This window comes from Diospyros lotus, chromosome 2 (assembly GCF_014633365.1).
Source record: "Diospyros lotus cultivar Yz01 chromosome 2, ASM1463336v1, whole genome shotgun sequence".
Classification (NCBI taxonomy): domain Eukaryota; kingdom Viridiplantae; phylum Streptophyta; class Magnoliopsida; order Ericales; family Ebenaceae; genus Diospyros; species Diospyros lotus.
The window spans coordinates 13,775,950-13,803,638 of NC_068339.1; the positions used below are offsets into that span (position 1 = coordinate 13,775,950).

Sequence of the window (27,689 nt, forward strand, 5' to 3'; positions counted from 1 at the left end):
AATGCCGAAAAATCACAACATGCATAACTTAAAATCAACAGTTTGATGTATGCAATTTATCGTACGAAATTCAATGCATGTGTAAATAACCGTTTGGACAGACCATCACAATAAATCAAGCCATAGGAATGAACACTCAAAGTAAACCATTCACATGCTACTATAAGTCTTTTCGGGTAGAACCACTCACCTTTAGGCGCAATTTGAATTTTTCTTGAAAAGCGCGGTATGCCTCGATTTGCGTGCCCGACCTTGATTCTCGTGTCAGGCTCTCTATAGTTTAACCTCAAGTTTCAACAATACCCTAGACATCATGTTTATTCAAAATCATATCAATATCTATTTTCCCCAATTTTCGTAATTTTCTTCCTATTTCCTCTATATTTCTCCCCAAAAATTCTAATAAATGCCTACTCAATGTTTTTCCTCGATTTTTCTTCACAACAATTCATAAATAAATATTTCCTAACTTCTAGAATTTTGTAAAAATTTTTCTATACTTCCTCATATTTTTCATAAGCCTTATTTCCCTTGGAAATTACAAAATAACCATTTTCTCCAACATTTTTCAAAATTTTCTTCCACCATAATTCCTAATTTATGTTTTATCAAAATAATAAAAAAAAAATCGAAAATACCTGAGCCTCCACGCGCCCTCACGCGCGGGCGAGTGGTGCTGCGCGTGGCAACCGCGCGTGCACTGCACGCGCCATTTCTTCTTCAGCGAGCTGGTCGCCAGTCGACGACCGGAATTTGACTCCAACCACACCTCCTGGAAGCCCACCTTCAGTCGATCACGATGCCACCACTTTCAGGCCGAAAAGCCATCGGCAAGGCCCTCGATCGGTCGGTTTCAGGCGCGGCGCGGCGATCTGCCCAGCTTTCCGACCAGCCTTCGAAAACCCCTTGAACCAGCTTGAAAACTCACGAAAATCACCAAAAATGCTCCCCTCGCCTCAAGGATCAAAAGCCCCTCATTGGCTTTCCTCGATTCGCCCTCAAACCTGAGCTATTTGGTGCTTCAAATTCGGTCGAAACCCTTGGCTATTTATAGGTCAAAACCCATCCCCACGTGGCCGATTTCTGGCCAAAACTCTTCCCACACGCCTCCTAGACCGTCCTTTCCCATGCCCTGACGAAAATAAGCTGCCAAATCGCCGGATTTTTCGGCCAAAATCTCGGCCAGATCTGCTATGTGCGTGAGTTTTTTTTGAAAATTACAGTTTGGCCCTCTAAAATTTTCTTTTACATTTTTGGCCCTTATCCTCAAGCTCCTGATCTTTCTAGCACCATCACTAAGGCCCTCAAGATTAGTACTTCTCATTTCTCCCTTGAAACTTTCAAAAAATTACCGTTTTGACCTCCTGGCAAATTTAGAAAATTGTACTTAGGCCCGATTGATCGTTTTGACCTCAAATCCACTCGATTCAACCTGAAACCACTTAAGGGTTGTTCTATACATCAAATATTAGTCCTACACACACTCCGTTGATTTTTCGGACATCGTCTATAACAATTCGGTAATACAACCTAATTGGCAGCTGTATTTTTGCTGTACCGAAAATTGTTTCCGATCTCATTTTTTTTATCACTAAAAATCATACTTTAAATCACTCGTCGATACTATATTATTTTCCTTGGCTATCTAGGGTCCGGGGTACTCCTTCTGACTAATTCGATCGTCCAAAGCTGCGTTAGTGTACCCTATAGTCTTATTTTTTTCAAAATTCCATTTATGCCCTTTATCAAATATCATTTTTATCCTTTAAATTATTCCCGGGTATTACATTCTGCCTGCTCCAAGTTACTAAGTAGATGACCACCTAAGCAAGCAAGATCAAGAGGCAACTGAGTCATTCAACACGACATCATGTACAAAGTAAGATCTAGGATCGAAGGATAGCATTCAGTCACTAGAGTCTCACAACTCAAGGGAACTTGCTGACACACCCCCTAACAATCCAACATCGTCAAATCATATCTGGTAGTAGAGCCATCCACCGTTTGACTGTGGGGACGCACAGGGGTTTTGCTCGTTCCAAGTTACTAAGTAAAATGGTTTGCCTAAGCCAGGAGTGTTGGTCGGCAAAGAGCTGTCAGAAATGCGGCAGTGCACGGCTCTGTAGAGAATGAGGAAAAGGGATGGTGACCAATTGTGCCCACACGACACACAGTACCTGATGGGCGAGCTGGTCTACAGACCGCTTGGAACCTCACTAGCACTGGTTGTTGTGCTCACACCACAAAAAATAGATCATCGCCTGCAACACTAATTTATTAGCAACATGCTAAGGATTCTTACCTTTCTACCGAGTCGTTGCCCATAGGACCCCCATCTCCTATCGACACTGGGGCCATGCAAATTTCTTTGAATGCCGAAAAAAGGACACCACTTGCCTAGAATAAGAATAGTGAAAGAATAGATGGTTGTGTCTCTCAGAATCTGCCCTGCAGAGAAAACATCTATTGGGAAATGGAAGAAATAGGTTAACACAGTCAAGAGTATATAATCGTTCCCTAATTGTTAATCATAGAATAAATGAATGTGCATGGATTCCATGCCCAAACCAAACAAGTCGATGCCATAGGACACGGTCCCGTTGCTCTAACAACCCCTATAACACAAACTTAACAGAAAATGCACCATCATGAACTGGGGTCCAAATCAACATATCATGGCGACCAACCCTAAGGGGGCCCGACATTCAGTGCTGGATAAGCTCCAGGGATAGAGATGTCCATTATGATGCCCACGCCCACCTACCATTGACAATGATGTCGGAGACATTGGAAGTAATCGAGATACTAGGCCGTCAGGGGAGCTAACAGGAGAAGTGATTGACAAGGATCCCAAGGGGGTGCCACTTATTGTACCACAGAAAAACACGACTGTCGTCCCCGATCTTCCACCCAAACTTATCTTTGACCACACGCCGGACATATAAGAGTTTCTTCCAGTATTAGGGATAGGAATGCAGCACTGGGAGCATCCAAAGGCATTTGTTCTTGATCCGAAACGTGTAGATCCATTTTACCCACGAAAACTCACTCTTGCCTGACATAAGCCTCCAGATTAACTTTGTCAGCATTGCATGGTTCCACAAATAAAGAGATTTTAATCCAAGACCTCCATGCTTCTTGGGACAACACACATCATGCCATGCGACCTTAGCTTTGTGGGAATGCTCATCCGACCCACTCCAAAGGAAATTCCTGATGATGCACTCTAACTCCTTAATCACCTACTTAAGCAACAAGAAGACAGTCGCCCAATACAAGTATATCGTAGTAAGAACTGAATGAGCTAGTTGAAGTCTACCCCCAAAAGACAAAGACCAACTACGCCATGAGCACACTTAACTCCTTGCTTTATCTAAGATGGGCTTACAATCCCCATAGGCTAGCTTCGTCAATAATAGGTGGACCCCCAGGTATCTCATGAGGAGCTTACCTTTGCAGAATGCCGAAGCAAGGAGCAGACTCTCTCTCAAGGCCTCATCCTAATAGGACACAAAACAATCACTCTTCACGGGATTAACGCATAGACCAGACATCAGAGCAAATTTTCCCAATCATTCCTTGAGGATTTTAATGGAAGCAACAACTCCGTGAGAGAATAATAAGAGGTCATCAACAAACATGAGCATTATCGACTTGGATTGCTTACATTGCCAATGAAACTTGAAATCGGGAGACTGCATGTGCCGGTTGACAATACCCTGCAACACTTGCATGATCAACACAAACATATAGGGCAATAGTGGGTCTCCTTGCCTCAGGCCCCTACTTCTTCGAAAAAACCCATGCAGTTGGCCATTAATCTTGATTGAGAAGCGAGGGGTGGTGATACACTCATGAATCTAGCCATAACCTAAGCGGGAAGTTCATCAGCTGAAAGATAGCTAATAGGAAATTCCATTCAATCGAGTCATAAACCGATGCTAGGTTAACTTTCATGACACACTTCGGTTGACCTTTATGAAGATGATTCTAATGCACTAGCTCCTGGGCTAGTAAGACATTATCTCTTATCAATCGGCCTAACGCAAAAGCTATTTGGGACTTATCGACCAAGTCTGGAAGCACTATCTTTAGCTTATATTAACCAAGATCTTCGAAATGATTTTATAGATTACATTATAGCACGAGATCAGCTTAAACTAAATTGGGAATTCTAGATAGGGAACCTTAGGGACTAGGCTAATCACGGTGGCATTGACCTCTCCCAATAAACGCCTCGTACTAAAAAAATTCCTAATAGCTTCTACCACATCAGATCCCACCACATTCCATGCTTTCCTAAAGAACTTGACCGTGAAACCATCTGGCCCCAGAGCTTTATCGTCTCCCATACTGAATAAGACCAGCCTTATCTCTTCTGGAGTCACGGGAGCTGTGAGGCCCTCCCAACTATCACCGGCTACCTGATTGACCACATATGGGGCCATATCACTCAAATGGATACCCGACACTCGAGTACTACTCCCCAATAAATTCTAGTAATGGTTGACTAAAGTCCTGACTATTTTCTTATTTGATTCTATCGTGGTACCATCTTCCCTCTGTAGACTTATAATCTTCCCATGATTACGGCGGGCCACTATAGACTGGAAGAAGTACCGAGAGCAATGATCGCCCTCTGCCGACCACCGTACTCAAGCTCTCACCCTAAGGAAATTCGACTCTTGGGATAAGGCAGCTAATAAATTTTCACTTAGTTCAGACTCTCTCTGCCTAAGATCAGAATCGCTAGGGTTATCAATGAGGCTTTGTTAAACCTAGTATAAGTTGCCCTTAAGGTTAATGACTCTCTCAGTTACATGTCCATGGGCTCGGTTAAGGGTCTTAATAGCCCCTTTAACTGCCTTAAGCTTACAGACCAGGCGATACATTGGGTAACCGCGCACCACCATGCCCCAGGATGATCTCATTATGCCAAAGAATAAGGGGTAGTTTACTAAGTGGTTAAGGAAATGAAATAGTCCTTTCCTAGGTTGAACATGCTCGAATAGGTTAACCACCGTTGGATCTGATACCCCTACTTATAGGAAGATAGCCTTACTATTTGGAAATCTACTCAACCAAAAATCATTTACAAGAACCTATCAAGCTTTTGAAAAATACTATCATCTCCCAAACACTTATTATTCCTAGTTAGGGTGGGACCACTATAAACTAAATCAAGAAGTGGGAACTCCAAGAGGAAATTATTAAATCGACGCATATCTAGGGAGACTCCAATATTGCCACCACGCATCTCCGAATCATAATGACATACATTGAAATCACCCATGAAGACCCAAGGCTCACCCGAAATAGCCACACCCACTATCCTAAGGGAACACCAAAACCTTTCCTGGTCCACTTCCTTATTCTTAGCATAAACACCAGCGGGGAAGGCAGGGGAGGAAAGACTATCACCAGAGACACAAAAATGGAAGAATTGATCAGACTTCTCTAGAGACTCGATATGAATAGTCGTCGAATCATACCCTACCCAAATTCGAACATTATAACATCAAAGCATAATCAAACACCCACTCCTAAGAAGGCATAATGAGCCGTGAGACGGCATGCGCCTGGGCTTCTTGAACTCTAGTCTCTAAGAGAACCACTAAGGACAACTTATGATGGGAGATGAGGGATTTGACCTTCCATTGCTTTGGGGCCTGATTTGGGCCCCTAATATTCCATGATGCTACTTGCATCATGAAACATCCTCTTGCTGGGCACTCCCTAGGGTCCCGCCATCGGGCCTCACAACCATCTTCCTATGGTCTTGCCTCTTCTTGTTCTCCTTCTTTGCAATGGGTTTTGGGATTGTATGTTTGAGTCCACTAGAGCTTGGGGTATCAAATTGATCTAAATTGACTAATCCCTCTCCCTCGTTATTTGAAATGTGTCCCCTGACAGACTCTCCCTCACCTCTACCAACCTGAGAATCCTTAAGGGGAGATGATCTAAACATAGGCTCCTAAGGAGATGAAATATCAAGATCTTCCTCAGACAGAACATAGAACTGGTTACTACTCATAAGGTTTTCCAAGATATGATCGGGGGCTATTCTCAATCCCTCATTATTGACCTTCCTAGGCTGTGTGAGCATCGAATCCCTCCTAACCCATCGTGCATATTTTTTGGCCACTATTTTATACATTTCTTAGATTTCCTTGTGGCTCTTTAACTTCCCATCAGATGTCGACCTAGGGGCATTGGCTGGGGTTTTGTGGTTGTTTGGGATCAGTACCTTGGGCTTATTTGGGCATTTAGCCACTAAATTATCAAACACCACATAGTGTGGACAGACTGGGGGTAGCCCCTAGAAATCTACCGAAGTCTCAAGACTTTGGGTTCCCCTGTTAGGTTATCTACCCCCTAGACTAAGTCAATATTGTAACGCCCCACTTTTCTTGGACGTTAATAACTTGGGATTTCGGGCATATTATTTTTTTTTTCAAAAACACATAACATAAATCATTTTTCGATAATCTCATTTTACCTTCTCAGCATATCAAACTTAAAATTAGTAAGCTAAGATGGGTAACATCATCATAAATGCGGAAGCTAGATCGAAATCTCAAACGGTACATAACTGAACCCACTTTATTCATAACATAAAAATTATACCATCGTTTAACATGACATCATCAAAGTAATACATCATAATCAAAAAGACATGCTAGAACCATCTACAAATAGCCGTCACTCCTCAACAATTCCTTTTCCTTTAGCGTTGCTATCTTCACCTAGAATGTTTGAATATTTCAGGGACAAAGTCCAAAATTAGATGTTGAATAATCTAAGTGAGAGTTCAAAACATTTTCATGAATGTATGCAAGACATGAAATAAACCGACATATCATAGCCCAAGAGAATCCCACACAGCACTTAACTCTAATAAGGAAAAATACAATTTCTCTAAAGACAACACAACCACATTGGCACAATACAATCCTAGCTTAAGAGGGCAACATCAACATCTTTCCTCGACACAATGGAAAACCATCGTTATCACTTCCAACACGGAATGGTCAACATCAATTCAGGAACTCGAGGAATCACCCCACAATCATATCAGGGATTACATTTCCACTCAAAAGCATATTGAATCACGTCAACGCAAATCCTAGCCATAAGATGATCAACACTAATCCTAAGAATTCACGTCCACTTCGGAAACAATGATATCGCTCAAAGGCACTTGGGGTGGTGTCCACTCGTATTCCCGCCACTTAAGTCGATTCGGGGTGGTGTCCATTCTCAGCCCCACCACTTGTCGATCGCCGGGGTAGTGTCCACTCTCAGCCCTCGTTACAAATGGACATTTTTCCTTGACACGCTTCCCTAGCGCTATCACTCAAGTGCCACACCACAAGTTGACATCTCACATCCTACATGAATAACACAAAAACAAGCTAATGTCACATGCCATGATTCGATGCGTCATATAAAACAATATTTCATGTACATAATTTATTGTACAGAATTCAATGCACATGCACAAAACACTTTGGGACGAACTTCCTACATGAAAAAAATCATCACTGATTAAAACCATTCACATGCAACAAAACCCTTTGCATGTAATTAAATCAAGTATTTAGGGTAGAACCACTCACCTCGAACAATTTCAAAATGCCTCGATTAACGTGCCGACCTCGAATGTCATGCTAAGCCTTAAACAACCGTACTATTGTTCAATCTCGAGCCTCAATGTACCCTCTAGTTATCATATTTATTTAATGGAACATCAAAATCTATTTTCTCAATTTCTTCATAATTTTTACCTATTTTCTTTTTATTTTTCCCTCAAAAATTTCAAAATAAATATCTCCTTAAACATTCAAATTTTCCAACACTATAATTTATAAAATAAATTTAGAAAAATAACAAAAGAAATTTTAGAATTACCCTTAGTCTCATACGCTAGTGCATGTACTACGCGTGAATGACTAGCGTGTGCAGCTCATGCGTCAATCGTCTTATCCGGCTCTGCCACACCGGCAATGTTGGATTTTGCTTCTAACTTGCTCTACACCTTGAGTTGATCTGAATGGAACCTTTTAATACTCAAAACAACGGCCAAAAGCTTGCCCGAAAGCTCAAAGCTTCGATTTTCCAGCCACCTTTTGAAACACCTTCAAAGCTTAATGAAACCTTACCAAAATCTCCAGAAATGCTCTTCAAGACACAAGGAACAAATGCCCTCTATCCAATCTCTCAAAAACATGACCAATTTGATGCTCTAAAACTCGAAACCCTCGGCCCCCTTTTATAGGCAAAACCCGACCACTTCACGGCCAATCACTGACCAAGGCTTGGTCCCCAAGCTTCCCTGGGCCACGAGGAACCTCCCCCAAGACAACCTCTATCATCCCACCTCCGAAATCGTGGACTTTTGCCGGTGGCCATGCGAGTTTGCAGGTTTCACATTTGCAGACTTCTGACAATTACACTTTGGCGCATCTAGCTTTTTCTTTTGCATTTTAGCCCTTTCCTTGAAGCCTCTGATTTTTTCAATAATTCCATTAAAACCCTCAAAATCTAGAATCTTCATTTCACCCCAAAAAACTTAGTAAAATTATTCTTTTCACCTCTTTCAGGCAAAATTAAGAATTTATATTTAGGCCCGATTGTGCAATTTAATCGCTAATCCTTTTGTTCCAACCCGAAACCAACTCAGGGTTGTTCTACTTATAAAACCTAAGTCTACTCATAGCTCTATTGACTTTCTGAAAGTTTCAAATGACGATTCGATTTTTCAGGCTGAATTACAAATATATCGAAAACTATTTTTAATCCAATTTCTTTTGATGTCATAAATCACGTTTCGAAATTCTTGTCAATACCATATCATTTTTCTTAAACATCTAGGTTCCAGGACACTCTCTTTAGTTGATTTGGTTACTCATTACTGTGAAAAATTATACTATAGTCCCAAAACTTATGATAATTCCACTTTCACCCAAGATAAATTATGCTTAAAACCTTACGAAATTCTTGAGTGTTACAAATATGAGTAGGGAACCTATACGATAGTTTAAGTTCAACACACACTCTAATAAAGCCCAGTCTACACCTACTCTCAATCACATGGTCCACATGTAGCAGCTTACCCAAAGCACTTGCAATGGTAAAATATCCCTTCTTGCTCTAATCCTCTAGAAGGATCCCATAGATTTTGGCCCACCCAAGTATGACATCAAATGATTCCTTTAATAAAGTCATACTAGGCTCCCAGTGTCAAAGAAAAATAAGATGACTCACAAAATGATACGAGCCAGGATTAAATAAAAGTTCGAGTTGTTAGATAATACCTCAATAAAGTCATGTTGTTGCCACAGCCTCCGAGCCAGAGACTAAACCACCTGAAATGAAAGGTAATTGTCGATGAAGTGGCCCACCAACGTGCTCTTCCAATACTTGGATTCCTCCTGAATGACATCTTTGGAGAACTAAATCCGAGAAATGCCTTTCCCTTGAATGTGTAGGGGGGGAATATATTCTAACTTTGCTCGCATGAGCTTCCATTCTTTACAATATTCGCCCACAACTTCCCAAGCATGACGTGTTGTGGATTTCCCCAAAATAAGTTATTTGATTCCCCATCATTTAATTCACAATTGGCCATCATATTTTTGGACAAAATTACCCTTACTGGGGAACCTTGCATACCATCAATTTTTCTTCCTTCATTCTCGATCGAGAATCCCCCATGAGGTGAATTCACATGGCCCCATTCAACATTTTCCCATCATACATTCCACTGTTAGGCATTGGTAGAGACGGATTTTTTTTTGGGGGGAGGGGGGGCAACACGGGTTGTAGCCCTCCCCCCCATTCAGCCCTCATCCAGATCTTCAAGGCAGATTTGGCCCATTTGGGGGAGGGCTGAAATACTCATGGATTTGAGAGCCTTCTTTTCTCTAGATCTGCTCTTGTGCATTGACAAACCTAGGGGTGTGCATTTGTTCGGTTCAACCGAACCGAACCGAACTGACCAAACCGGTCAATTCGGTTCGGTTAATTAAATAGCTAAAAATTGATTCAGTTGTATTTATAAAAAATTTCGGATATTTCGGTTAACCGAAATAACCGAATTTATCCTCCACTTATTGCCCATAGTTTTACTGCCCACAGTTTCCTCCCCTGGTTTTACTGCCCACGGTTTGAAATTTTGACCTTAAGACTGATGCGATTTCCCCCCACAGGCCACACACACAAACATCTCTCTCCCTGACGCGGTTTCCCACCCATGTGACCCTGCCCATAGTTTCCCACCCAAACTTCTCTCTCCCTGCCCACGATTTCCCCATGTGCCCTTAAGACTCTCAGAGAGTCTCTGGTTCCCCCCACCCCAACCCTCTCAAACTTCTATGTCCTTCACCCCAAACCTCTCAACCTCCCTCACAACATCGGACATCCCCCCCTCTCTCTCTCTCTCGCTCTCGCGCGTGCGCGCCATTCGAACCCCTTCTCTCTTTCTTGATCTCGATCTCACTGCCTCATGCCTTACCTTCGTTGCCCCCCTCCCGCCGCCACCTCATGAACGTCGCCTCCCTCCCGTCGCCTCACGACAGTCTCTCTATCTTTTTATCTCATGGCTATATGATAGTCGAAGATGAAGGGCCATTTGGGCCTCTAGCCGAGCGAAGGGTCGAATCGAATAAGGGTTGGCCATTCGTCTCTGTCTCTGGCATTTCATTTCCTTCATATGCAGCGACCGACACCGCCACAGCTGCATCTCTCTCTCTCCGATCATGCTCACCAATTCGATAAGTTTTAGTGAAGTTCGGTTATACTGGTTATTTCGGTTTCGATTTTTCAAATAGCATATCCTATCGATTTGGTTCAATTAGTTAGTGGACTATAATCGATTCGATTCGATTAATAAAAAAATTAATGACTTGATCGATTATAACCGAATACTCTTCCCTAAACAAACTTGCTTTTGCATGGGACCATTCATGCCACCATTTCTAATAGTCTCATCATGTGCCTTACCATCATGAAAAAAGGCTGCCACTCTTCCCGCCGTGATTCCCACTTGATTTGCCACATTTAGCCCATTCATTAAACACTTTTCACCCACCAGTAACCCCATGTACTTTTCGAGTACTTGACCAGTTGAGTGGGGCGTACAGTGGCCTGGTGACAGTCTGGCCATGCTTGTAGTCGCGATCATGTGCAGCTGTCAGCCGTTCCTCGGCCTTCTCACCGTTCGTCCGCCTTGCTCGAGCGTCCGGTCACTTGAACCACCACCACCACCCACCACCTCCGCCACTAATCCGGCCACCCTCATGCCTTCCATGAAGATTTTATGACGCTCATGAATACATTCATCATCAGCACAAGCTTCATCATCGCCTTGAAGCTCCCGCGAACCATGACTGCTGCCCTGTTTTTGAGACGGAGCCCTGTCCGAGTCAAGACTTCCCCTAAGCGTTGATGTCCGCGAGCTAGATGGATCTTCCACGCATTGAGGTTCCTTGGGCATCTGATTTACAGTCTTAAACGCCGGAGCATCCACCATAACAGGTATTTTATCGGCTGTTTTTGTGCTCATTTTCAGACCCCCTGTTTTTCGACGCACTGAAAATTAAGTAATTTTTGCAATAATCCACGCCTCCTCTCTTTGTCTCTCAAAAATTTGTTTTTAAATTTTAAAGAAACTGAGAAGAAACAACATTAAAAAAGGTGATATGAGCACAATCCATTGCGACGAGGATCGACGATTATCTCTCTTCCTTTATCACATAATAGGTGGCCAGTGGTCATGGCCAATTACTACTAGGATTATTTATTTTTATTTATTAATTACAAAGGTATTCGTTAATAATTTTTTTATTTTATAATTATAGAGATATTTTGAAAATTTTAATAAAATTAAGTATCGTTATTTCACAATAAGAGTTATGTAATAGACAGTGACTAATTTGAAGGGAGGTGAGAATTAATGTAATTTAAGATAAATTTTAAAATTAATTTACAAAATTTATCTTATATTATAATTATTATATATACAGATAATCTTTATGTATATAATATATTTTTATGTAAAAAAAATACCATTATGTATATCTTAAATTACATAAGATTCATAAATAATAATACCTCTCTCTTCACTGTATCTTATCATTTTGAATGAGGACGTTTTAAACATTAATATAAAATTATATAATCTAAAATATAGGCAATGATATACTAATGATATTTTGCATAAATTTATAGATTTATATTCATCCGTAGATAAGAATACCTCGGTTAACCAAACGGGCCAGATTTATCCGATGGTGGGTCGCCAATTTGTCACATCAATCGCCACCTGGCACCTGTAACCTGGGGGCGTAGCTAAGCTAACTTCGACTTATGATACCACCGGTTGAAGTTTACTGCTTCTAAAGTAAAAAAAAAAAAGTTTACTGCTTCACTTGATCGTCTTCTTCCTCTTTTTTCTTCAGAGTGCAGTTGTGCATGGCTCAATCTCAATCTCTCGGCCTTACTCGTCCTGCTCAAATCGAGTTCTCCAAGGTTTGTCTCTCTGACACTACCCACAGTTTCCGATCTCATCATATTTTATTTTTTGCACATGGCTTTATCTTTTTTTCCTTATCATTCTAGCCTAAGATTTCTGTTCATGGGTCTCCCTCTCTCAATCAACTGGGAATTTGCGTCCTAAGTTTTTGTGGGTATTGTTCTGATTGAGGATTTGAGTTGCAGTATCATGAATAGGTGACGTTGTTTTATGGGTTTCTGCATGTCTTTCTGAAACCTGTATACTCTTTGTTAGTGTTTTTTGTGTGAAATTTCATAGCTTTTATTGTTGGAAATGAGGTTAAGACGCATGAGATTTGGATAGGACGGTTCGATCACATGGGGAGACGATTAATAGAGATCTCTTGTAATAAGAGTAGAGAAATAAAATAAGTATTTCGCAAAAGAGTAGAGGCAGATTAATAAAAATTTGATGGGAGACACTTAGATATGATATGAGTTCTAAGAGGGCTTTACAGGACCATAGATAGAATTGGTTGACAAGCTAGAATTCATGCATATTTTGTTGTTATTGTTTGAATTGCTTCATTATTTATTGCTATTTAGTTCGATTGAACTGACGTTGGATGCTTGCCTATGTGCTCTGAAAACCTTGAAAGATCTCTTTTGCCGCAAGGGAGGTCAATTTGGTGGAGTGGAAAGGAGATGTACTTGCAGTAGGTGTTACAGAGAAAGACGTGGTTAAAGATGAAAACTCAAAATTCCAAAACTCAATCCTGGAGAAACTTGATTCCAGTTTGGGTGGTTTGTTGGCTGAAGCTTCCTTAGAGGAAGATTTCACTGGGAAAGCTGGACAATCGATGGTTCTTCGGCTGCCAGGTCTTGGGGCAAAGAGGATTGGGTTGATTGGGCTTGGACAGCGCGTATCAGCTCCAGCTACCTATCATAGTCTTGGTGAGACAGTCGCTGTTGCAGCAAAGGCTACTCGGGCAAGTCATGTTGGCATTGTGCTTGCTTCTTCCGAGGGGCTTTCTGCTGATTCAAAGCTTAAGTCTGTTTCAGCAATAGCATCCGGTACTCATTTCTTCCCTCTATTGTGCAATAAGGACCTCCCAAGTGCATGTGATTCCCTGCTTTGCACTTTTTTGTATGCAGTCTTACTCTTGCTTTGCCAAGAGCCTGCTTTCATAACTCAAACCCCTAATGTTCCAATTACAAAGGAGCAACCTTAAGTAATGTTGCTACTAAGGCTCACCCTCTTTATTGTTCAGTGTTGACATTAATATAATAACACACTTGGGATATATAATGGGGTTAAGCTTGGTGGAATGACTTGTTTTGATAGGAATGGTGCTGGGGATTTATGAAGATAACAGGTTTAAGTCAGAAACAAAGAATCCAACTCTCAAATCTGTGGATATTCTTGGTCTTGGAACTGGACCTGATCTGGAGAAGAAGCTCAAGTACACGGAAGATGTTTGCTCTGGGATAATTTTTGGGAAAGAGCTGGTAAATGCACCTGCCAATGTACTCACTCCTGGTTCGTAGGCTTCCTTATTTTCTTCTCTTCTTAGTAATTTCAGAATGTATTCTTCAGTGTACATTTTTCACTTTCATGTAACGTACTAATGTTTCCATAGTAGCATTTTTATTCCCACCAGTGTACTATTTGTTGCTTATATTGGTATTTCCTACAAAGTAAAATGGCCAACATTATTTTTCTACTTGCACATGCCAGGGGTGCTGGCAGAAGAGGCTTCAAAAATTGCCTTAATGTACAGTGATGTTCTTTCTGCGACAATTTTGGATGCTGAGCAATGCAAGGAATTGAAAATGGGCTCCTACCTTGGAGTTGCTGCTGCTTCAGCCAATCCTCCACGTTTCATCCATTTATGTTACAAACCGCCAAGTGGGCCTGTTAAAACCAAGTTGGCATTGGTGGGAAAGGGATTGACTTTTGACAGGTAATTGGTTCCATGCTTCTATGTCAGATATCTTGTAGTTCAGTCGTCTATTGGAAAGGGGTGAGGTGGCATTGTTGGGAGTCTGTTGCAGTCTATCTGGGTAATGAAATGAACCCTGCATCATTAGGGCATGTACTGAATAGAGATTCTTTATTGCATGGCAAGTATGGGTGCTACTGATCATTGATTTGCTTTTTTGTTTTGGTTGAATTTGCAGTCTCTGTTTTCTTTGTCCTTTACCATTTGCAATTATAATAGAAGTGTATTCATATACATACGTACATACATACATACATATTTATAAGAAATCAGGAGCCATTATGACTTCTGCTTATACATGTTTTGCTGGCTCTACATGTTTATAGATTATTAAATTGTTTATCTCTTACAATTGTAGTGGTGGCTACAACATCAAGACAGGACCTGGGTGCTTAATTGAGCTCATGAAATTTGATATGGGAGGTGCAGCAGCAGTTTTAGGTGCAGCAAAAGCTCTGGGTCAAATAAAACCTGCTGGAGTAGAGGTCAGTAATTTTTTATTAACATAATACTTTGTTCCAGTGATGAACCATATCCTAATAGTTTCAGTTTCATGTTCTCCTTCACCCAAAAAACCCAACCCCCCATGTTCTTATTTGTGTCCTTAATTTTGAAACTATGAGAAACTAAGTCTTATAGTCTATGTATGGTTTTGTAAGGTATCTTTTACTTGCAGGTTCATTTTATTATTGCAGCTTGTGAGAATATGATTAGTGGAACAGGAATGAGACCTGGGGACATTGTGACAGCCTCAAATGGCAAGACAATTGAGGTAAGTTATTCTGTCTGCCAAGAAGCATATCTGTAAGTCAGCTTATAAGAAATTGGATGACTTATTGTAACTACTGCAATTCTAAATATTTTTGTTATGACATTCTTTTTCTGGTAAAGAAAGGCTAAAAGATAACTTCAATTTGACTCTATTTTTAATCCTTAACTTGATGCCTATAATTGTGATGTACTTTTTTTTTTGTAGGTAAAATTTATTGTGATATACTTTGGAACCGCTATTACAGTACCAACAAAATTACTTTCTATGCAAATCTATCATAATAGCTTTTGAAAACTACCATTGGTTCTTCTGTATGATTCTATTCTACCATTGTTATTCTTTCTATATGAAAATTCTACTTTATATGTGTAAATATAATATTGGTACTTTTTAATTGCTAAAGAATGAGAGACTATACTAATCTAAATTGCAGTCCCGCCGATGAAAAAGAAGTCAAAGATAAAGAATATAATTTAAGAACAGATGCAAGAAGTCATTCTCAGATGACGTTGTCCAAATTGGAACCATAATTAATATCGACATAGTATTTATCTACAAATTCTGTTTCTTGGATGATGTTACTCTTATTATGGCATTGGGCATGTTAAGCATGATCTCCTTGGTTTTCTGTTTTCCTAATCCGTGGGGAGTATCTTTTATATATTACCCTCATGAAACCCCCCATCAGAGCTTTTTGCACTGAACTGCCTCTTGTTTAAATGATTAATATATTTCTTAAATTTGCTTTGATGTATTGCTGCAGGTCAACAATACTGATGCTGAGGGCAGACTTACACTGGCAGATGCTTTAGTATATGCCTGTAACCAAGGTGTTGAGAAGGTATTATCTAAGTATAGTGAAATAATAGATCTTAATGATACTAATTACAGGAAAGACACTCTTTGTTCTCTGTTTCATATGGTTAAAAAAAACTCATTGAGAATTCCTTGTCTTGACTGAGTGAGAACTTCTGTGTGGGTACAGAAGCTTGAACTTGGACAGTAGTCCGCAACTGGGATGGACTAAATAAGGTTTAGTGTGATGCTACAGGGAGTGTATCTGAAGATGGGACCCCCTCCTTTGTGTTTATATGAGAAGCATCATTCTGTCTCGTTCTTCCTCTGATCTACCAAGTGACTAATGCACTAGTCTCTATAAAATGATCCATTGTGCTTATCCCTGAATTTGCCAGATTTTCAGGAATTAATTCATTTTCTGAAACATCAGTTCTTTGATAAATGATACAATGACCCCATAATAATATTTATGGATCTGACACAGACTAGCCATTTTAGAATTTTGGGGGATTCTGACAAAAAAGTCACTTGGTTGTTCACTGTTTGTAAATCTTTGGAAGAGTTTGCTCCATTTTGAAATGTCAGTTTGGTTTTTGAGTTGCAGTTACAAAAATGCTGAATTTTTCTGCAGATAGTTGACTTAGCAACATTAACTGGTGCCTGCGTAGTTGCTCTTGGACCCTCAATTGCAGGTATACATGCTTCTAAAAATTTCCCCACTATATGAGTGATGAATTTGGTTTATGGAAATATCCTCCCTGATTGAAATCATCTGGATGTCTAGAATTATAAAATCTGCTGGTAACATATCTGGGAAAACAGCCAATGAATTCAAGGTGAATAAATAAGATACTTTGTCATAGGAGAACCTCATGATGATGATAGTACTTGAATTGTTAGAATTGTATATAATATCACCGTGCCATTTAAAGTTTGGAATTGTAATACGGCGGCTTCTGGAATAATTTTTGTTTAGATTATTTGGGATTGCTTTTAGTGAGGGACCATTGATATGATACAATAATGCCAATTGCAATTAAACTTTTGAGTGAAAGGGCAGACCACACTAAAATTGAGAACCCCATTTGACCATTTTTCTTGATGGAATTCCCATCTTCAATGAACAGGTGTCTTTACGCCTAATGATGACCTTGCAACGGAGGTGCTTGCAGCTTCTGAGATCAGTGGCGAAAAACTTTGGAGAATGCCTTTGGAAGAGAGCTATTGGGAGTTCATGAAATCTGGAGTAGCTGATATGGTCAATACTGGTGGTCGTCAAGGTGGTGCCATCAATGCTGCACTTTTCTTGAAACAGGTTAGTCATTTGACAGTCCTCTAATTTAATTCTTGTTGCAAATATTTGCCATAGAGCATTAAAGTGAAAGTGTGCCACCTCCTCCTTTCTAGTAATTTTTGTTTTTGTTTAAAAGAATTAGATGTTTGACCCTAGAATGGCCCTAGACAATTTTCCACCCTGTCAATTAATCATCTTTTAAGGTTTTTTCTTGTCTTTCTTTCTCAGATATCAGTTAACTCCACTTCCATTTAAGCCAAATTCTAAGCAATTTACATTTTGCAAAAGTAACAACCTGATGGAGCTTCAAAAGGTGGGAACACCAATTTGAGTCTTCCATTTGTGTAGTGTGGGTTAGCTGCTTGAAGTCCTCATAGTGCACTCTCCCTCAAAGTGAAAGATCATTTAGCCATGTGGCACGATTCCCACCTCTGACTCACCTCAAGTAATGAGCCCCATATCCTGCCCCACGGGGCTTGAGAACACCCTGATTGGAGTGAAACACACGAGCCTAAGCCAATCCAACAACCGTCTGCTTGCCTCAATCATGAAGATGCTTGAGGGGTTGGCTTGGCTTAATCAGTCACCCCCCCTCCAGCCTGAATGTTCTTCGACTAAAGTTCAAACCTAATTTGTGATATGAGCCTGGATGCCTCCTCTAGCACAAGAGAGGATGTGGCATGGCAAACATCTATGTTGACCAGCTAAAGGGAAAGAGGAAGTTCTCCATCATTAACCTTCATGATAGTCTGTCATGTTGGGATCATTATGAAAGGACAATACGGCTGCTCAGTGTGAGACCTATAATATAACAGTGTGCCAGTCCCTGATGTTTCACACCTTGTCCTTAATAGATGAGCCAAGGTTCCCTATAAAAGGCATCTGCCGGTCCCTGAGAGGGCAGTAGGCCAGTGATGGAGGCAGGTGTGGGCACTTGAATTTATATTAATACATTTTTATAATTTCATCATATATAATATAAGTTTTCATATAGTATTTAAAGTTTTTATTTATAATTATTGTAAAGTTGGCCTCCAATGTTTGATAATAAGGAAGAAATGAGTGCAATAGCTTTGTAAAAATAAGACCCAAACCTGATGCTAAGAAAAAATAAGTGGAGAGATTAAGGGGTTGTTTGGCTTTGAGTTTCCATCCAAGATGAGTTGAGTGGGGCTGAAGACCAAAATTTTGTGTTTGGTAAAATCTCACTCTTCCAACTCAACCCAAGGTCAGGTGAGTTTCATGGCCGCAACTCAACCTCACAATTTTAGTGAGGTTGAGTTTGAGAGAAACAATACGCTCTCCTTTTTTTTATATTGCAATTTTGTCCTTCTATAATAACTAAAACAAATATTTATATATACTCTTCTTACTTTTTTACCTACTATATATATATATATATATAGAAAACATATTTTAACAAATATATTTATTTTCATATTACTTTTAAATATTCTTATAATATAGATGTACTAATTATATATTCTTTAATCACAAATATTGAGTTATGCACAATTGATAATGGGAAGTAAAAAAAATTAATCAAACTTTATGTATAGTTGATTGAAGGAAATAAAGAACATAATTTTAATTGATTTTTGGTTTTATATTTAAAATTATAAATCATTTTAACTTACATGTATATATATATATAATATTCATAATAATAGCTTTATATACTATTTTGCTTTCTTAACTCACCTTAACTTAGCTAATTTACCAAATACTTTTTTGTAATCATACTCGCCTCACCTCAACACATTAAACTCAACTCACTTCATGCCCAAATGAACCCTCGATATCACACTAACACACCACTTTTATACCCACATATAACTTAACAGATAAATGTATCCAATCACTCTTTGACTGTTCTAGTGGCCAAAATGGAAGAAAATTGTTCAGTAGTCTCATAAAATCCTTGTGGCCCACAGTGCGAAATACAAGTTGTGTTTAAGTTCTTTCCAGGGTTTGGAAAGATAGCCTGAAAGCTTATTTCAGGAGCCTGTAACCTGGAAAATATTGTTAACAGATCGATGAAGCAATTATTCATGTGCCACTGCTTGAATGCCAACCAATTGGCATGCCACCATACTAGATGTTACTTATGGAAGTCTCCGGAATTGCCTGTCATTTCCCAATTCATGAATGCCATGGATTGGAAGAACTACTTTGCACGGTGGCTTTCATGTTGGATGCACCTTAATCTAGCCATTCAAACTTAAAGAACTTTCTGTTAGACTTTACATACTGGTTCATTATCTTGGACAAGTTTTATTGGCTAAAAGTACACAGGAATTCTGATGTTGCATGTGCTTTTCTGCAGTTCGTCGATGAGAAGGTTCAATGGATGCATATCGACATGGCAGGCCCCGTCGTGAGCGAAAAGACGAAGACTGCAACCGGCTTCGGCATTTCAACTCTTGTGGAATGGGTTCTGAAATGCTCCACCTGACCTACCGGGGCAGCCTGGACTCAACAGTGTCTGAGAAACGGGGCAATCTATAGTGGGTGATGTGATGGGTAAAAAGGGCATTAGATGAATAAAAATGGATGCCGTGAGCTGAGGAATTGGTTGTTTCCAATATCGTTTCACTAAATTATGGCTGTTTCTTAAACATTAGTAATTCTGTGCTTGGTAGTTAGTACACTATTGTGATATAAATATAATATCAGTACCGATCGCCTATTGTGACCCCCAAAAGTTGGTCTGTTGGTAAGATAATGATCTGTTGGTCTGTTGCTTCAATCATACGAATCCCTGCTGTAGCAATATGCAGCACAGCAGGCAGGTGAAGGGCCCGGGTTGGGGCCGACGGCCCGGAGGGGTCGCGGTCACGCAATGACATATGGTTACTTTACTCATAAAGTTTAGTAGTGCGTTTTACGTAATAAGAAGTTATTATACATATTCAACGAATTCACCCGATGTACAAACCAGTGGCGCCGCTTCACGTGGAGGAAAAATGTACATCCACAGCAGTAACATGATATTAATATCTTTGCATTACAAACGTAGCTGGGGAGGACAGAGTTGTTTATGCATTGATACGGCTCATTTCTCTCTCTTTTTTTTTCATTTTATAATAAAAATCGTGACATAATGTAAAACTATACTCGTTGCGAGGATAATGGACTGACGTATGTATTTAATTAATCCAAATTAGTGTGGGAAAAAATGAAATTATTGTTGGAAGGTAATTCAATCAAAACTATAATTAATATTATTTCTTCGAGCAAAATGCAAAGGGGGGAATGTTCAAACAAAGCTAATTTAATAGTGTTTGAATTAATTTATTTTAAGTTAAAATTTATTTTTTAAATAGATTTTTTTTTACTTGTAAGTTGACATTGGTTTTGATTGTAAGTGGATCAAGATTTAGTCAAATAAATTTAAGAGGAGACTCGAAGAGAAATTTTGAAAAAAAATTAGAGGGAGACTTTAAGAGAAAAAGATTTGAAATAAAATGATCAAGTCAACGAATATATATTAACCAAATTATGAAATTCACAAAGTACAAATTCAAAAGTTAAAGATAAAATATAAAAATAAAGTCTCATATGAAAAAGTTTTAGTAGACCCTCTCAAATAAGAGTTTTCTAAGAGGGTCTTGATAAACTCTCAGAGAAGGAGTTTCGAGAGAGTTATAAGATCTCTTAAAAAAGTCTCTTAAGAGATATTATCAAAAATCAAAGCGCAAATAGATATTTTAAAATTTTCTTTAACAATCACAAAATAATAAGATTTATTTATACAAGTTCAAATTTTAGTCGATTTCAAAATAATAAGGATGATCACAACAATTCTCCAACACCTATTTATCTTTAGTTCACAAAAGTTAAGTCATTTTCTTCTCACAAAAAAACTCTTCTATTTTGATTTTTTTTTCTATTCTCTTGATTGTTTTTTCTCCTTATAAATTCTCACCAGGTGACAATGATTCCTCTACATCCAAATTCTATTATTATATATAGGCAAGAACAAATTTTAATTGTTATAAATATTTCATGAAAATCATTTTTAACAATAAATGGAGTCAGAAATCAATTGCATGGTTAAGATTGGGTAAAGGTTAGATCAAGAGTTGTTTGCCCACATATATTGGGAAGAATGTATTTTGTAATTTCTCGTGTACAAGTTGAGTAATCAGATAAGTAATATATTAGTATTAATTTAGTGAGTTGCAAGTTCAATTTTTACGCAAAAATCAAATACTTAGCATGTAATTTATCTCTTCTAACGTAATCAAGAATACAAACACCAAAAAATACGTAAAAACTATCATCTTAAGAATGTATTTTGTAATATTGATAATCAAGACATGAAATCTCATTGAAGATAATTGTAAAATATAATTATTTAATGCGAAACTTCAATTATTCAACTGCTTGTAACCAGAAGTATAATGCGCTGGGGATAATATACTATAAAAAACTGGCGCCGGTCAACCGGAGGTCCTCTACGGGTTATATATACAGAGAGAGAGAGAGAGAGAGAGAGAGAGAGCATAGTCGGATCTGTTCTCTCTCGAATGACGATGCCGGTGATACATCGATCTGCTCTGAGATTACATCTGTGGATCTTCGTTTCTCTTCTTCTCTTCTTTATCCGTGCTTACTCCTACTTCCCCGGCATTGCTCCCGGAGGTTACTGGAAGGCAAGTCTAATGTATTACAAATTTAATTTTGACCTGATTTTTGTGAAGATAGGCTCTCTGTGTACTCCATGGAGATCCATCCGATCACTGGTTGTTGTATTTGATGAATTTTTACTGTTCATCGTTGTTTCTTACTTATTCAGCGTATTCAGGGTTTGATAACGATGTCTATGCAATTCAAGAGGTTCGTCGCTAGGTGGCTATATGCATGGAATAAGTTATTCTCGTTTATGCACACTTTTCTTAGTCTAATTACACTTGCAATTGGGGGAAGAGACTCCAAATTGCCCGTTAATGCGGTGAAATATCTGCGGATGTAATTAGGTCACGAGCTAGGCGAGCCTTGGTTTTTCTGTTGAGCAGTAAACTCTGTCCCTTAGCCATAGAAAGAATGCGGATTAACTGCAGCTAACATGATGATGTTTGGCAACTTGGCTTATACTAAACGCATTTCTGATAGAGATTGCCGTTCTAGAGATCTGTGATTTAAACATTGGAAAGTGCCGGAACTGAAACTTAATTCTGCATTGTGATATTTCCTAGTATATGATTAGTTAAGTCCTGTATCTATATTATCAAAGAGTTCGGAGGCTTGTGGTTATCTGCATGCCATTCAAAGAATCAATGTTACTTTTGTTCCCTGGAAGAAAGAGTTTATTCCTGTTATGAACCGAGTTGCTTCCTCTTATGAACTTGCTCAATTTACTGCAGAGTTTCACTTATTTTTGAAATCTCATGGATGGTAGTTTGAATATAGATCATTTCAGTCCAATCAAAATGCATATTATCTATATTACGTGAAAAAAGAAGAAATCTTTACTCAACAAAAAAAGAAAAAAAGAAATTCTTTTGTATAATTCTCTAGCTTTTGTGCCTACAGAGCACTTTTGGATATCTAGAAGCAGTGTTTTAAAAGGAGAAGGTGACGCATTTTATCTTGGCAGTGCAAGGCGTATGCTTTAAAGGCACCGAGTGTAAGTCCTTGAAAATTTGAATTTTTAATATTTAAACATAAAAAATATATTAAAAATATAAAATATAGAAAAAATTACTAGCAAATGCAAAAATTTTATATAAAAAACAAAACATGACTGAATAAGCACCTTGTAGCGCAATCGTATTACTTATCAAGAATATTGTTTTTGCTAGGACGAAGTAACAAATAAGAGTGACAAAAGTTTCACCATCCAAAACTATAACATATACAACATATCAAGTCTTTTTATCACTATGTGCAGTCAACTACATGAATTATAAATTTCCATCCATTTTTATCTATTGCCATATCTGTAAGGCCCATATACTTATTGCTAATTACTTGATCTTGTCCATAAAATAGACATGATTTAATGATTAGTAACTACTATTACTAGTAAATCATATTAGTTAAACATAATAAATTCAATGAATCCATTTGAGTCTCTTAGATTTCTACATTGGTTACTTTTTTCTTATCATGAGTTTTCTAATCAAAGTCAAAAATGTCTAACCACTATAATTAATGGTAAGAGTACAAAAACGTATTAAAATTTGGATACCTCATTGGACGTATGCTTATTAGGTTGGGTGTAAAAAGTGAGCCTCACGCATCCAGTGCAATGCCTTTCTTATTGAGGCATTTGCAGGAGACTTGTGCTTTCCACAATTGCCTTGAGGCAATTTTGCCTCACCTTGCCCTTGATTGCACTTCAACTTTGCCTTTTTAAAACTATATTTATCAGTACAGGAAATTGATATTGATTGGGAAAAAGTAGTGAAGAGTATTACTAGATTATTGTCTTTCAGATGGGTTATTCCCTTGCAGATATTCTGTGCTACATTTTGATGTCAAATCTAGTTATTGCTGAATTCTTTGATGAACCTTTAAGAAATATAGATTTTCTTTATTTGTGGTGCTGAATCCTCAAGCTTGCATGATTTGTGAAATTCTATGTTTGTAAAATATACATACATATGTTAAAACGCATGTATACATAGGTATAAATCACATCTTTATGGTTTATAAATCTCAAAATATGTTCTTTTTTGGTTGTTTTTAAAATGTTTTATGCAGGTTGGTTGTTCAGTAAGCTGAACAGTGGGTCACACATAAACCACTACCATATATTGTTAAGGGATTGAGTCCAAGGGCGATTAATGAGGGCAGTAGCTATTTCATTGCAAGGAGGAGATGCCTTGTTAGTTCTTCTTTCCTTCCTACCTATGGTGAAACTTAGGGCTCGTTAGAGAGAACCCCACGATCTCTTGCACCAAGTGCTGGAAGATAATTCTTATTGTTTACCAAACTCTAACAAACTAGAGGGTATTTATAATAACCCTGACCAACGATTTAGGAAATAAACCCAATAAGGAGAATAAACTAAATATGAAACTAACTATTCCTATTTAGTTTTTAGGAAATATCCAAATAAGGAGAATCAACTGATAGGAAACTAAATTATTTAGTTTTAGTGAATAACCAAATAACCGCAAATCAACTAGATAAGGAAACTAGTCCTCCAAGGAAACTAATCCTTCTTGGTTTTAGGATGCCTCTGGTACACATGGATCGGTTACTTTGCTGGCTTGGTTGCTGTAAGGCTCATAACATATATGCTTTCATGTACTAAGCCAGCACTGCTATTATAATTACTTCAGTCCAGGGCAATGATAAGTTTTATGTCTATTTGTTACAGGGAGACCTTTTGAAGGTTAAAATGGATGAACTGACATCAACAAAGACACAGATTCTACACTCCTACTACTCACTTCCTTACTGCAAGCCAAATAAAATAGTTGGCAGTGCAGAAAATTTGGTTGAAGTTCACGGCGATCGTTTTGACACCTCTCCTTATGTGGTTGGTTTCAGTTCCTGATAATTTCTTTTCTGCCATTTCACCTTTTTTGGTTGGCCCTTTCAATCTCTTACCGAGTTTTGTATTCCAGTTTAAAATGAGAGAACCTCAAATGTGCAATGTCGTATGTCGTGTAGTACTTGATGCAAAAACTGCAAAAGAATTCAAGGAAAAGATGGATGACGAATATCGGGTGAATATGTGAGGCATCTTCTGATGGACTCTTTAATATACATCAAATTGCTTGTTTCTTTTATGGTATCACAAATTGTATGACTTGTTCATATTGCATCATGCAGGATATTAGATGATCTCCCTCTGGTTCATCCCATACATTTTCCCATACATAGGCCGGATCAGGAATTGTTCATTGCATATGAACATGGTTTTCCTGTTGGTCTCAAAGCTCTGTATGATGGAGTAAGTAGCAAAGAATGAAATTGGCCCACAGTTTTCTTCAAATTTTGGATAGTTTCTTTAAATTTATTTCAATTTCAGAGCACAGATGGGAAGTACTTCATCTATAACCACTTGGCATTCACAGTGAAGTTCCACGAGGACCTACAAACTGACACTGCAAGAATTGTTGGGTTTGAAGTTAAACCTTTCAGGTAATGCGTTTGCAATTTCCTCTTACGGTTATCTCTGTTGGTGCTGATATTGTTACAAAGTTGGTATATTTTGATGCAATCAGTGTTAAGCATGTTTATGAAGGAGAATGGAGTGACAAGACCCGTTTGACCACTTGTGATCCCCACACAAAGCAGGCTGATGCCTACTCAGAATCTCCTCAAGAGGTTGAAGATAATAAGGAAATTATCTTCACATATGACGTTGAGTTTCAAGTAACATCCTCTTTCTTATAGTAAGAATAGAAAACTTTGCTTTAATGTTTTCTTATGCTTCTTGCTGCTGCTTCCACCACAGGAAAGCAATCTGAAGTGGGCATCTCGATGGGATACTTATCTTGTGATGGCTGATGTTCAACATCGCTGGTTCTCAATTTTCATTTCGTTTTTGATTGTTCTTTTCCTCTCTGGCATTGTAGCTATGATCATGCTGCGGACACTGTGCCATGATATCTCCAAGTACAATCAGTTGGAGACCCAAGAAGAAGCCCAAGAAGAAACGGGATGGAAATTGGTTCATGCAGATGTTTTCAGACCACCTAGAAACTCGGATCTCCTGTGTGTTTATGTTGGGACAGGTGTTCAGTTTTTTGGGATGGTACTCGCTACTATGATGTTTACTGTCCTTGGGTTTCTCTCCCCATCAAATAGAGATGGGTCGACAAAAGCCATGCTCATGCTGTGGGTCTTCATGGGCCTGTTTGCTGGATACTCTTCTGCCCGCATCTGCAAGATGTTTAAAGGAAAAGAATGGAAGAAAGTTACTCTCAAAACAGCTCTTATGTTCCCTGGAACCATCTTTGCTCTTTTCTCCATCTTGAATGCTTTGATTTCAGGGGAGAAATCTTCAGGCACAGTGTCATTTGGAACCATGTTTGCTCTGGTAGTTCTGTGGCTTGGCGCTTCAGTTCCACTTGTTTTTGTGGGTGCTTATGTCGGGTTCAAGAAACCAGCATTGGAGGACCCTGTAAAAACAAACAAGACTTCGAGGCCGATACCAAAACAGCCCTGGTACATGAACCCCGTTCTCTCCATCCTTTTAGGGGGCATGCTTCCATTCGGAGCTGTATTTATCGAGCTCTTTTTCACCCTCACTGCAGTCTGGATGCATCATGTCTATGCCACCTTCAGTTTCCTCTTCATCGCCTTCCTCATCCTGATTATCACTTGCGCCGAGATCACTATTGTGCTCTGCTACTTCCAGCTTTGCAGCGAGGATTACAATTGGTGGTGGAGGTCCTACCTGACTTCAGGATCATCGGCACTGTACCTGTTCCTTTATGCCACCTTCTACTTCCTTGTAAAGCTTCGGATAACAAAGCCAGTGGCTTGTGTTTTGTACTTTGGTTACATGCTGATTGCCTCCTATGGTTTCTTCGTGCTCACTGGTACAGTCGGCTTCTGTGCATGTTTCTGGTTCACCAGGCTCATCTACTCATCTTTGAAGGTTGATTGAGTGATATATGCAACCTCATGGTCATGGCCCATGGTTGCTTATTCCTTATCTTGAGGGTATTTGCATTCTTTCTGATCATTACAAAAGTTTTCTATGTATACAGGTTCTCTTCTTTAAGATCAAGGAATGAAATGGAGTAATTTTGTAAAAATAGATTAAAATTTAAAATTATTATTGTTATACTAATTTTTTTTTTTTTTTACTAGTGAATGATATTTGACGACAAATATAAAATTATAAATTCAAAAAATATATATATTTTTTGAGGAAAGTACTTGTCGTTCTTGTTTCTGACGTATTGTGCAAAATTGAATTTTAAAGACATTACATACATGCATATGTTGACTTATAATTATACTAAACCACAAATCATCTACTGTTTCCAATAAAAATCAATAATAATTTACATCTTTCTCCCTCTCTTTGTATTAATCTCCCTATTTTGGCAACGCCTTCTCGTTGTTATCGTGCTGCCAAAGGTTCGTTCTTTGGATTGACTTACTAATCCATTATACTTGATTAATTTTTTCAAAACTTTCTTATCATTATTTTATATTTTTACATAATTTTAATTTATGCTTTTTTAAATTTTCTAGTGAAAAGCAGCAATTTTGTAGGGAGTTGACTGTTGAGGATAGGAAGAGAAAGTAATAAATGCTTGTTTGTCTATAACAATTTTTATTATGTTTTTTTTTTCTTTTAATTTCATACTTTTCCTTTTTAGAAATAAATAAGCAAAATAAAGCCTAA

General features: G+C 38.6%; 2 protein-coding genes across 7 annotated transcripts; both read left to right on the forward strand.

Annotated features, from left to right (window-relative positions):
* The first annotated feature begins 11,241 nt into the window (after window positions 1-11,241).
* On the forward strand, window positions 11,242-20,156 carry LOC127796062 (leucine aminopeptidase 2, chloroplastic-like). Of its 2 annotated transcripts, XM_052328117.1 has the most exons (11): window positions 11,242-11,538; window positions 12,462-12,531; window positions 13,155-13,569; window positions 13,841-14,035; window positions 14,234-14,459; window positions 14,857-14,983; window positions 15,175-15,270; window positions 16,034-16,111; window positions 16,700-16,760; window positions 17,196-17,383; window positions 19,689-20,156. In XM_052328117.1, exons 2-11 carry the CDS (start codon window positions 12,475-12,477, stop codon window positions 19,815-19,817), a joined length of 1,572 nt encoding a protein of 523 aa, XP_052184077.1. In that variant the 5' UTR covers window positions 11,242-11,538; window positions 12,462-12,474; the 3' UTR covers window positions 19,818-20,156. The 2 variants fall into 2 exon arrangements, with proteins under 2 accessions (XP_052184077.1, XP_052184076.1); XM_052328116.1 differs by lacking the exon at window positions 11,242-11,538 and having other exon boundaries at window positions 12,337-12,531; window positions 19,689-20,153.
* A 1,645-nt stretch (window positions 20,157-21,801) lies between these two features.
* LOC127794441 (transmembrane 9 superfamily member 10-like) lies at window positions 21,802-27,541 on the forward strand. 5 transcript variants are annotated; one of them, XM_052325517.1, is made up of 9 exons: window positions 22,895-22,994; window positions 24,074-24,197; window positions 24,548-24,594; window positions 24,696-24,857; window positions 24,946-25,055; window positions 25,154-25,274; window positions 25,353-25,465; window positions 25,549-25,699; window positions 25,782-27,541. In XM_052325517.1, the coding sequence occupies exons 4-9, from the start codon at window positions 24,717-24,719 to the stop codon at window positions 26,937-26,939; spliced, it is 1,794 nt and encodes a 597-aa protein (XP_052181477.1). In that variant the 5' UTR covers window positions 22,895-22,994; window positions 24,074-24,197; window positions 24,548-24,594; window positions 24,696-24,716; the 3' UTR covers window positions 26,940-27,541. The 5 variants fall into 5 exon arrangements, with proteins under 5 accessions (XP_052181475.1, XP_052181478.1, XP_052181474.1 ...); XM_052325515.1 differs by lacking the exons at window positions 24,074-24,197; window positions 24,548-24,594 and adding an exon at window positions 21,802-22,020 and having other exon boundaries at window positions 22,901-22,994; XM_052325516.1 differs by lacking the exon at window positions 24,548-24,594.
* The last annotated feature ends 148 nt before the right edge of the window (window positions 27,542-27,689 follow it).

What these genes read in the sequence shown, in the direction of transcription:
- LOC127794441 (XM_052325514.1), top strand. Translation starts at nt 21,895, where the DNA reads ATGACGATGCCGGTGATACATCGATCTGCTCTGAGATTACATCTGTGG. An exon ending in TTTGAAGTTAAACCTTTCAG is followed by an intron (nt 25,466 to 25,548) that starts GTAATGCGTTTG and finishes TGATGCAATCAG; the next exon opens with TGTTAAGCATGTTTATGAAG. An exon ending in CATATGACGTTGAGTTTCAA is followed by an intron (nt 25,700 to 25,781) that starts GTAACATCCTCT and finishes CTTCCACCACAG; the next exon opens with GAAAGCAATCTGAAGTGGGC.
- LOC127796062 (XM_052328117.1), top strand. Translation starts at nt 12,475, where the DNA reads ATGGCTCAATCTCAATCTCTCGGCCTTACTCGTCCTGCTCAAATCGAG. An exon ending in TAAAACCTGCTGGAGTAGAG is followed by an intron (nt 14,984 to 15,174) that starts GTCAGTAATTTT and finishes TTTTACTTGCAG; the next exon opens with GTTCATTTTATTATTGCAGC. An exon ending in CAAATGGCAAGACAATTGAG is followed by an intron (nt 15,271 to 16,033) that starts GTAAGTTATTCT and finishes GTATTGCTGCAG; the next exon opens with GTCAACAATACTGATGCTGA.